Here is a 12,023-nt window from a genome sequence, read left to right on the forward strand (position 1 = left end):
AGGAGAAGGAGAAGGAGAGGGAGCAGGATAGGGAGAGGGAGAGATAGAAAGGGGGAGAGAGAGAGAGAGAGGGAAAGAAAGGAAAGAAAAGAAGAAAGAAAGAAAAGGAAAGAAAGAAAGACCAGTCACAATAATACACTGGACTTTCAAAAATAAAGGAAAGAGAACTGTGGTTTTTAGAGGTAGGAGAGGGTAGAGGGAAAGGGGTTAGTGAGAAACTGGTTAAGGGTCACAAAGATTGATTATGTTTTGTAAACATGAGTATACTAATTACCCTTATTTAACCACCACATATTGTACACAGGTACATATTGTACAAAGGTATTGATATTCAAATCTGTACCCTCAAAATACGTATAATCAAGTATTTAAAAAACTGTAAAAAAAAAAAAAAAAAAACCACAAAAAAACCTTTTGAAATTTGAAAAAAAAAATGATAAAATTACCCTGGAAGAATAAATATCCAGACATTCATGAACATTCTGAAAGAAAAGTATGATGCAGGAATGGACTACTAGATATTAAAACAGATTACAAAGACATGGTAATTAAAACAATTTGGCAATGGTTGAGAAACAGAATGATCATGTTATATAGTAAAGAAAACTCAGAAATAGACCCAAGGATAAATGGGAACTAAATATACAATAAAGATGACATTTTAAAATAAATCAATAACATTGTGAGACAACTGGTTAGCCATTTAGGGAAAAGGGAAAAAAAAGCTGAATTACTGTCACATTCCATATCTCAAAGTAAATTTCAAATTGATAAGTGATTTACAATTTACATATTAAAAATTAAGTATCAGAAGAAACACAGGATAATATTTTTATAATTTTGTAGTGGGGAAATCTAAGTATGACATGACATCTAAACATCACAGAGGAAAATTTTGATATACTGACATTTCAAAAATAAAAACCTTCTATATAGCAAAAAAAAAAAAAAAAAAAAAACCACCGTGTGGTGAATATTGTGGCTGTGTCCTCAATATTCCTTCTACCATCCTCCCCATTGTGTAGCTGCCATGCAATTTGTTTGGGGGTGAGTATTCACACCTCCTTACTCCAAGTTCCAGGGGTGAGAACTGCTTGTTTTAACCTATCAGGGTAATCCTGTTGCCCTTGCCACTGTGACCGGTTTGGGTAACCCTGATCAAAGCAGTAACTATGGCATGCTTCTGGTCAAAAAGAACAACACGTAATCCAATTTAGGGCTATAAATATTGGAGACTTGTGGAATAGAAAGTTCCTTGCTCTTCTAAGAGGGTCATTGGAAGTCAGTTTCTGCACAGTGTAGAGTAGGTATATGAAACCTGGAAAAAGAGCAGCCATTTAGCCACCATGAGGGAAGTGATATTTAGGATGGCTTTGTTACCATGAAAGGGGGAGTAGAGGGAAGGAAAGAAAACAGAACCCCGACATTTTTTAGTGACTGAATTAAACTAATCCTGAACTACCTTTGGACTTTCAGTCAATAAATCTCTGACATGGACCATGAACAAACTCAAAAGACAAACTGGGAAAGTATTTGCAGTGCGAACAACAAATAGTTAAAATTTCTAATACAAAGAGCTACAAATCAGTATGAAAAAGAAAACAACTTAATTTTTTTTTAAAAGGCAGGATTTCTGGATAGCCAATTCATAGAAGCAGAAATAAAATGACCAACAAACAATATAAATACATGCTTAAGCTCACTATCAATTAAAGAAATGTAAATTAGAACAAAGGAAAATTATTTTTTTTTACTTATAAGATTGGCAAGAATGAAAAAATTGATATTACTCAGGGCTGAGGATATGTAGAGAAACAGACTCTCACATCATTTTGGAGTGTGTAAATTGGTGATTTTCAAAAGCATAATTACACAATTCTAGTAACATTTATGTTTATAGCTTTTAACTAATCAATTTTACTCCTAAAATTTTATGCTATAGAAATACCTAAGCAAGTAGGCAAAGATATACACAAACCTCTTACAATATTGTTTATAATAGTGAAATACTGGAAACATTCCAAATATCCATCAGTTCAGAATTGGTTAAATAAACTCACGGTATATCCATGCAATGGAAATACTTTATGAGCTTTGTAAAGCATGAAGAAATTCTATATGTTGCCAATAAAGGATATTTAAGATACATTAAGCAAAAAAAAGGTGTAATATAATACACTATGATTATAATTTTTTTGTGTAAATATATACATATTAAAATAATCTGAAAGAATACCATCATGCTGTTAACAGTGATTATATGTGGAAAATGGGATTAGGGTTCAGTGAGGAAGGCCACAATTCTGTCAGATACCCACATACACATACATATACACATACACGCACACACATACACATACACAAATTCATCACCACTGCCAGGACCACATCCTCCATCAGGAATTAAACAGCTAGTTTGGTTACTCATCTTGCTCTTAATCTGCTTGCAGCCTGTTCCCTACTCTGCGGCATGACAAGAGTAGGATGGTAAATGTTTGTAGACAATTTTAAAACCATAATAAAATGACTAAAAGTTGGTTTGTTTTTAATTATCCACCACTAAGTTGGCAATTCTAAACAATGCCAGTAGGGAGTCCTGCTCTCACAGCCACCTCCCATGGTATGCAACTGTCCTTAACAGTAAGTGTGACTCATTTGATCATGAGTGCCCATGTGCCATTTGCTGGGCTAGGTGCTGAGGGGGATTCAGACAGGAGTATGATGTTTTCCCTGGCTTCAAAGAGCTCATTATTCAGCAGAAGCATCAGACAAGTCCACCATTAACTAGAGATCACATCTCTCTGGGGCTCAACTTCCTGCCTGCCTGACCCAACTCCCATGTCAGCCTCTTGTCCAGCTGTCCCTGGATGGGCCCTATTGTCACCTCTCTTACTCTGTTGCCCTTATGCTGCCCTGCACCTAAGGCCTTACTGCTTTTCTTCACCCGGGAAAGAAAAAAGTTCTTTGATCTTTTGGTGTTATTTTCTCCCATGGCCATTTTTGCCTCTCTTTGTCTCCAGTGCCCAGATCACCACTTAATCCTCACTTTGTGACTGCAAGCTCCTTCCCTAAAACCTTGGAAACATATCTGGAGAGAAAAAATGAAATGATCACTCAGAACTGGCTATCTGAAAAGCCTTTGGGTGGTGCAATGATAGGCCCCCTTTCAAGTGCCCACAAAATTGTTTCCCCAGCAGGCTTCTCTGGAGAAGGGGCTCACTGGAGAGGGCAGAGCCTTACTCTATCAGCTTTAAAAGTAAGCACCCCATGGAATAGAAAGAAAGAAAAGCCATCCACCCAGCTTAACATGAGCCTTGTAACAGAGAGGGGAGTGTGTGGGGAGAACAGAGGGAGATCCAATTAATTACCCTTAGAAGCAAAGGTAAAAGTTGAAGATTACGAGACCCATTTACAAGAGGAAATAGACCCATCATTGAGCCTAGAGAATGAGAGGATTGTTTAGGGCCAGAAAAGCGTCTCAATGTTCAGATTCCATTCCTTTTCTGGAGCTTTGGAGAGAGGAAGGTCATAGCTTGGGCTTGGAAGGTACACTTAGTAGTGGGTTCAGACAGGGAGGGGGGATGTTGTCTGGGCCCACAGCCTGATCCCACCCTGAAGGAATAGGAGCTTCCATCCTTTCTGGGAGCTGGTGCAGGCTGGCCAAGGAAGGGGTGCCTCCTGTAAGAGAGGCCCCTCCATTACCATCACAACAGCCAATGTCACAGACCCCACAAAGCAGCTAGGGCCCCAAATGCAGGGAAACCCTAATCCCACCAGCGATTGAAACAGATAGAGGGGTAGCTCTCCACACAATGCCCAGGGCCTCACTTTTCTCCTCCTCCTCCTTGCACTTCCTCAGAAGCCTTTGTCTTCTGGTCCCTTGGGCCTGGAGCTCTCTTATTCCAGGCAAACACTGCCCATTAAATTCAAAATGAGGGCCTCTAGGGAAAGGGTCTGGCACTCTCTCCCTCCCTTCTCTTATCTCCCATTAGCTATTACCCACCTTCATCTGCCTGGTGAGCAGATAAGCAGCCCAACTGTGAGAAAAGGGGCAAGCCTGTGACTGCTTCACATCCTTCCGTTTTGTTTTTTTGTTTTACTTCATTTTTCCTCCTCAGAGTACCTCAAGAGGGCTGCTTGTACCTCTCTGGATAAGGCCTTGGGCCAGAAGTTGTAATAGTCAGGGCTCAGAGCCTATGAGAAATGTTCTGGTGTGAGTCACGGTCAGTTTCACTGTGACAGCCTAAGCCTCTGTCTGTATTGGACCTCTTGTTTGTCATCTCCCCAACCAGCTGGAAGCCTCTGTCTTCTCAGGGGTGTCATCCTTCCCCCCTCAGTACCCCAACATTGTATGGGGAGAGAAAGCTAGGAGAGTGGCTATATTGGTCTGTAGGTGTGACCTGAGGTTCAGGTGGGGGCTCCTGGAAAAGGTGGGTGGCAGAGCAGCAGGTGTTGAAAAATCTGCCAGAGCTATATAGGCAAGGAGAGGAGGTAACTGCTCAAAGCTTCTGGCTTTCCTTCATGGGAAGATGCATGTTTCCAAAGGGATTTATTTATTATTCAGTATTTTAGTCATGACTCTATCCTAGAAATTGATGGAAGCCATGAATCTTTCCAGAAAAAATAGGTGGATACAAGCCTGTGGGCGTGGGCATGCGTGCGCGCACACACACACACGCACACATACACACACTTCAAGGGTTCTTGGACCCCTGGTTAAGAACTTCTGAGTTCTAGAGGGAAGTATACATTTTGGCAGTAAAGTGAGAGCAGAAAATGTTCCAGGTGGTATTGAGGGTCAGGTTCCACCTGAAAGATGGCTCTACTCTGACCAGGCAGCTGGCCAGCTGATTTGAAAGGATTGTCCCTCTGTTTCATGTACAAGTGCTTAAGGGATGTCACTACAACCAAACCTGTGCTGGCCTTGTGGAGAGGAAGCCAGGAGGCAGAGAAGCTCTGGACACTTATGTCCAATGCTCTGTCATGAGGTATGTTGTGAAATTGGAGGGAAGGGAGGAAAGGCCTTAAACAGTGCATATGTTACGGCTTCAAACTGGCTAAGCATTTTGAACTTTGATAGCTCGTTTACACTTCACAACAATCCTGTAAGTTAGGGACTACCATTCTGCTTTCCCTGATGATGATTATGAGATTTAGGGAGTTAGTTAAGTAATTGCTCAAGGTCATCCAGCTAGTAAATGACAATGCAGGGATCAAAGCCCAGGTCTCCCAGACATCAAAACCCAGTTGCAGTAGTCAGACTTGCTACTGAAGAAATTCTTCCTAGCCTATTCCCATGGCTTCCATGCCAGCCTGGGGGGCAAGCAGGCTGGGTGTTGCTGCACTGATTATTTCTGGTCTCACCATGATTCCAGATGTGCCTAGCAGGTTCTTCACTATCCTCCCAGTACGTGCCAGGCTTGTGCCAACTTTGTACTCTAATGTGGTCTGCACCTAAAATATTCCCAATAGCTTAACAAAGTTTGAATTGAATTCCTTCAATTCACTAATTAATGTCCTGCTTTCTCTGTGCTGTCTTCCCTGACAAGACCCTTTCCCATACCAGGCCGAGAAGCCTGTTTCTCTCCCTGACTGAGCTCTAAAATAGGCTCTTCTCTCTGCCTTCCCCAGCTTGGCTTTGTTCTGGATAATCCTACATCACTCCATCTTGACTGGGAGCCTTTCTATGGCAGGGCTGGGAAACACACTTGGCCCCAAGTTGCCTACTCCAGTACTGGACATAAATCAGGCATTTCAAAAATTATTCCTTTTGATGATGATATGATGACAGTGTTAGCTGTATAGACTGTAAAACAAAGCCCAGTGATTAGGGTCATTTCCAAGGCCACAATATAGCTCCTTGCCTTGTGTGAAAGACAGGCTTTCTCTTCCCCACCAGGCTCTCGCCTGCTCTTGTCCTCAGTTCAGCTGAGTGCAGATGCAATGTCTGCCATCCAGTTCACCAACCACAGCTGCACTGTGGAAAAGGTATGGAAGAACAAAAAACCCATGAGACAACACCGTGGCTTTTGAAACAGGTACGTAGGTTCTCTTTTTTAATAGCAGTTAAAAGAGGAAAATGTACAAGATGAGTAAACATGCTCTTTCCACAGAGGAGCTTTTCCCTAACCATACGGCCCATCTGTATCAGTAGCTTTACTAGTCAGTTTTAGAGAAAAAAGTTCCCTTTAGAGTTAAAAACGGACTTTACTAAATTTTCTTCATAAATGTGCAATGATTTGTGCAAAATAAAAAGGCCATTTCCAACATATTAGTGAAAAGTAATTGCAAATGCAGGCAAAACAGAACAAAAAAACAAAAACAAAAAAAAAAAAAGAGGCAATTAAAGGGTTCAGGAGAAGAGTCCTGGGGAAAGGGAGGCTAAGGCAGGGAGATTTCTGCAGCAGGCCCCAGGGAGTGTGCTCAGAGGCCTGATGAGGAAAGTCATGGCCGATGCTAATCTAGGGGGATGAAGGACCCTGGGTTCTGGGACCTGCTGAGCAAGCACTTGTCAAGTGTGCAGTGAAGCTAGGCTGACTTTGAGGACTGGGAGACTGTTAGGCCTGGTATGCAATAAAAACACTGCAGAACTCTTCCCAGAAGCTGTGTATTCCCTTTGCCGACAGGGACTTCCTGCTGATTCCAGTTTCCAGTTCTTGTTCTTCCCCACCGCCAACAGCTTCATTTATTGGTTGCTAAAAGAGATTTTCATATGAATGGTAAACTATGCAAGCTGCCTTATACTACTGAAACCCACTAGGGTCCCAAACCAGACTGTCCCTTCAAGAACATAAACCTGGTTTCCCTAAGAACTTGGCCAAAGGTTCATACTGACCAGAAGGTAGTCAAGCTTCCAGCTACCTATGTTCTTGCCCTTTTATTGAGTCTCTCCGGGGCACTTCTATGTCTCTAGGTATTTGATGCCATATCGAAGGAATCTGGGGGTGTGGGCACAAATGCTCTCAAGGACTGACCCAGCTACAAGCATATAACAAAACTGAGAACATCCCACTTCACCAATTCAAAAAACTTTGACATTGCTGGTCCATTTTTACCTTCCCTGGCCCACTAAGCATATGTCTCTACATACAACTCAGTAGGAGTATGCTGTTTTTTGTTATAGAAGAGTGAAGGCAGGCCGAGGGAAGAGGAGGTACACCAGAGGGTCCATCCTTTGAGTTCTGAGCTTGAATAAGCTTTTTCTTTAGCAAGATTTCTGTATTGAAGGTGCAGGGTAATCCCTATTCCACCACAGCACAGTTCGTCCAGGGTAGAGGTTTGAGAGCAGATCAGCAATGGTGACTTTCTAAAAAGACAAACACTGTGATATGCTTAAGCTTCTCTCCATTCCCACTTCAGAGCCTCACCACTCAAAGCTGAAGAGATCTTGCTGCAAACTGGGTCCTAGTGATAGATGGGTTTTGGGTCCTTCTCAAGCAACAGGACTTCATATTAGTAGAAACATTTCTCACTCTTTTCAACATACTCCAAGGCTTGGAGATGCCATCTTGGATCTAATTTCCACAGGTCCCTGCCTTCCTTTGGCTTATTATTAAGTTCCATGTGGCAGTTCTTACCTCTGAACCTCATCCTAAAACCCTGGGTCAACTGTCTAGCCCTCAGGATGAGCCTCAACAGGTTTCTGCAGATCTCACATGTAGCCTGGTCTCTCCAGCTCTGAGAAAGGTTGTATATCTGTGTGCATATTCTCTTCCACATGGTTTTCAAGATGTGATAGGATGTGGTGAGGGTAGGGGTTAGGGAACAAAAAAGGAAGCACTGTCCTCCCCAGAAGCAACTCAGTAGCTCACAAAGGTAGTGAAGAATTCTATTTGATGAGTCTCTCCTCCCACTAATCCAAGCTGGAAATTCCTGTGTAGCTTATTTGTCATTGCTTGGTGATGTACAATTATACTCTTGCCAGAAGCCATAAGAGCATCTTCCTGAAGGTCTTAAAGTGCAGGTTCCTTTGACGGGCCACATAGCAAAGTCCTATTAAGTCTTAGGAGTCTATCTCGGACAATGGACACAGCTTCTAAGAGAAGCTGGTCTAGGCTCCAAAGTTTTAGGGATAGTATTATAGGCAATTTTTCTCAGATGAGGCCAAAAGAAGGCTTTTGGGATCTTGAAAGAAGATGAATGCCTTGGACTTGAGCAAAAAGAGCTTCATAATCAGAATATAAAGTAGTGAGGGACAGTTGGACCAGAGGCAACAAGCCACTAGCCATGGTTGGCCTTTTCTACTTCATGGTGACATTGACTCCATCCTTAGAGGAATCCAGTCCAGCTGTGGCTGCCCCCTCAGTGCAGAGCTGGTGACAATTCCTTTAAAGATGGTGGCTAGAAAGCTGGTTTTAAAATATGAAGGAATCTGGTAATCCTCAAGTTTTTTCCTAAGGGTAAAGTAAGGGCTATTTTCAGGCTTGTGAGATCTGACCTATCCCAATGACATTGCTGGAGGAGGCCAAGTCTGAGACTCTCTGTGAGGAACTATGGAAATAACTGTTGACTTATTCCCTGAACCAAGTGCTCTGACTGTGAAAGAAGGAAATGAGAGGAATGGGGAAGGGACTGGAGCTCTGATTCCATTCAAACTGGATTTCAAGATGCACAAAAACTCCTGAGGCTGAGACCCAACAACCCTAGTGTGGGGGCAACCTGCAGTTAATCATGTGAGTCCAATTATTACTGCTGCCTATTCAGCTCTATCCCACCCCAGAAAAATTAGCAATTAATAGCCTTGAGCAAGATCTTGGCTAAAGAAACTGCCATTGTTAGGGGACTGGAGTGAAGCTGTCATCTTGCCCCGTGTTACCCTTGTTCACCAGCCAATGAAAGTCAGCGGACAACGAACTGGACAATGAACATCCAGAACTGTGTGCTGGCCTTTAGTGTACTAAATAGTAATGTTTTCCAGGCCCTTTCCTTGTGTCAATAAGAATCAGCCTCATCTATGTGGTGAACGGGACACCCAAGAGTGAACAGGATATATCTTATTATCCTTTGACTTACTCACCTTACCTTCTAGCACCAAGCACCCACTTTGTTTATGTAGTTCTTAAGCTCCAGACCTAAGCTCTAGAACCATGGGTGAAAGGTGGCTCATCACACTGGGATTGATGATACCACTATCTCTAGGATAATACGGATAGAGTAGTAATAACTTCCTCTGAGTCCCAGCCTAGCAACATCTCATGTACTTGCTTATTTTTGTGACTCTTTTACTACAGGGAAAGGTAATATGAATACTGTACAGGGGTTAATAAAAAAATACATATTTTCTTTTTGAAGAAGAATGCACAAATGCTAGGCCAGCCAGGGCTGGATCCCAGACTATGTAGGCCCAGGACCAGCCTTCATGAGTGGTGGCTGCTGATGAGTCCTCGGAGCTGCTTGGCCACAGTGTCAATCAATTTCTGCTTGTCTCGTTCATTTTTCCGAAACTGTGCAAACATGTTGTTCTTGCGGCTAGTATCCTTCATCCTAAACAGAAAAGGAAAGAAAGAGGACAAAGTGTTTGAGAAGACAATGGTGGAAGGAGAACTTGCAGGACAAAGGATAGTATAATGCATCTATATGATCACTACTCAGAGTGAGAGAGTCCAGAATACTTCTGTCGTCAGGCCCATACTTACCTACTGATCAGGAAGCTGTTCTTCTAGCACCCACAGCCCTCCCAACTTTAGTCACTTCTAGAAAATAGTGAAGAGCCAGCTTTGGAGGGGCCAACCTCCTGACCCATAACCACCCCACCTAATTCATTCACTTCTCTCCCCCGATATGTACCTATTGTAGGTGTCTGGGACATGCTACAGTCCTTCTGGTCAGCAGGCTCTTACAGAATATCTAGGATCCATTCATTACCTTACAAGCCTACTAAATCCTGCTGGGACCTTAGCAATAGTATTTGAAAGGTTAAGCATGAAAGATGCTCCTAACTAGCAATTCCAAGAGAACATAAATAACTGAAAGCCATGCATATTTCCAAACCTCATTCTAGCTGGTTACTCTAACCCATCTTTAACAAAACCAAGGGCACGACTGATCTCTTTTCTTTTGTTTCAGAGTAAGGGCTGATATGCAGTGAGGTGGCTAAGATGGTATGGTGCTGAGGAAAGCAGGTGCCAAAGGGCTGGGCTATCCTCTCACTTGATAAACCAGGGCTTTCAGCAAGAGAAGCCCTGAGTTCTCAGCGGCTGTTTATATCCTCAGATCTGTGACCTTTGGATCATGCTATTGCTCCACAGGTGACGTATTCCTAGAGCACAAACCATGGGCAGCTCTGGTCAATGATCCTGTCAGAAAGAGAGCCCTAACTTTGAAGCCGCAATAAAGAAGATCAAGACTAGGCTGATATTGTCACAGAACTCCCAAGTCTGACCAAGCCACTGTTACAGAATCCAGGAATCTGCTATTCCCTGCAGAGAGCCCACAATCACATCTACTGGTGGGCATTAACTCTGTTCCTGGCCTCTGTACACCAGACCCCCAGCCCATAGCTAGTTCTAGTGTTAGAGGATTAAGAACAGTGCCCAGATCAATTTCTCCCTGGGATAGAGAAAGGAGCTGGGCCAGCTCTCTAACTTCACTGCTCCCTGGGCTGCATGAAGACAGGCTACAAGAGGGGAGGGAAGGAACCCAGCACTGGGGTATAAATTATGCCTAGGTTTACTTCCTTGGGACCTTTAGCTAATCCTGGGCCTTTTATTGCCTGTGGGTGACCCTTTGCAATGGGGAAGATTAAAGACCAGTAAGTCAAAAGGCCAGAGATCCCACAAGAGCATTTTTCATCTGATTTATATCTGATATATATAATACAAATATATGACACACAAGGATACTTCACAATGTTTGTAGAAAAATGGAATTAAATGATAATACAAATCTTTCCATGAAGTTTTTGAAGACCCCTTGTATATATATTCCATAAGGACATTATATGTGGCAAGGAGGTTCTGATGAGCACCAAGTTGTATGGCTCTGGCTGACAGTGACAGTCACAAACTAATTGAGACTTCTCTCCCTGATCTAAGTTCAAGGGCCTTCAGGCTGGAATCACTCATAAAGGAAACTCAAAACACTGAATATAAGGTACGACCACCCATATGTAGAGGTCTGTGCTTAGAGCAGAGAAAAAAATGGTGACCAGGCTTGGTTAAAGAGAAAGCACAAGGATCCTCAAGGATCTGATGTTGACTGTATTTGGTCCCTTACACACTAACTGAATAATTATATTCATGGAACTGGCCTGGTTTTGGATTATTTATTCCAGAAAAGGATTCCCTTTCCTCTGTTGGGTATGTTATAAATCTAAACAAGAACAATACAAAACAAACAAAAAAGAGAGAAGAAACAAAGAAAAACATTTCCTGTATTCATAAAACATTTAGTTTAGTGTCCTACGTAATCATTAATTTTATGACTCTGCAGACCTGGCTTTCAGTTCCCATAGGGAGGCTCCTGTAATGCCTAGGAGAAAGGGAAGAAGAGGGTAGTTTCTTAGCTCCAGAGGCTAGGATTTCTTGGTCACTGAGGCCTGGAGTTGGGATTAGGCACTGTACAGATAAATTCAAGTGCCCTGAGGGCTGATGGTGGCATATTGGTTTGTGCCCAGGAATGCTCCAAAACCAAAAGAGAGTCTTCTCACCTTCCCTCCCATTCTGTAAGCCCGGGATCCTTTTCTACTCTAGCTATGCCCTCCTCTCAATGACACAAGGACCTCTCTTTTTCCAGAATGTCTTCAGCAGGTCTTTGGGTCTTTCTATATTTCACCCTGCTAAGAAGGACCAGGTTGAAAAGAAGAGAAAGGTCAAGCTCTGGTGGCACAGGTGGCTGTGGGGAAAGCAGGAATGGGTTAGGTAAGGGAATTGATTCCTGTGAGGCTGGGAAATATGGATTTTATTGACCTCAGAGGCCTTTGTCTTACTGTGTTTGTAAAGAAGCTTTTAAACCCTGCTGACTGCTAGGGCTGAACACATAGCTTTGTTACTGGTGAGGCCTCTAAAATGGTAGAGAGAGGCTGA

At 42.7% G+C, this 12,023-nt stretch overlaps 1 protein-coding gene across 3 annotated transcripts in view; it reads right to left on the bottom strand.

Annotated features, from left to right (window-relative positions):
- Window positions 1–6,033: 6,033 nt before the first annotated feature.
- The window catches only part of EXOC6B (exocyst complex component 6B), a 765,574-nt gene continuing 759,584 nt past the window's right edge, over window positions 6,034–12,023 (bottom strand). For all 3 annotated transcript variants that reach the window (XM_063078345.1, XM_063078346.1, XM_063078344.1), the window contains one exon: window positions 6,034–9,483. In XM_063078345.1, coding sequence (XP_062934415.1) covers window positions 9,357–9,483 — 127 coding nt within the window. In that variant the 3' untranslated portion in view covers window positions 6,034–9,356. The remainder of the gene's footprint in view (window positions 9,484–12,023) is intronic.

This window comes from Cynocephalus volans, chromosome 14 (assembly GCF_027409185.1).
Source record: "Cynocephalus volans isolate mCynVol1 chromosome 14, mCynVol1.pri, whole genome shotgun sequence".
NCBI classification, from domain to species: domain Eukaryota; kingdom Metazoa; phylum Chordata; class Mammalia; order Dermoptera; family Cynocephalidae; genus Cynocephalus; species Cynocephalus volans.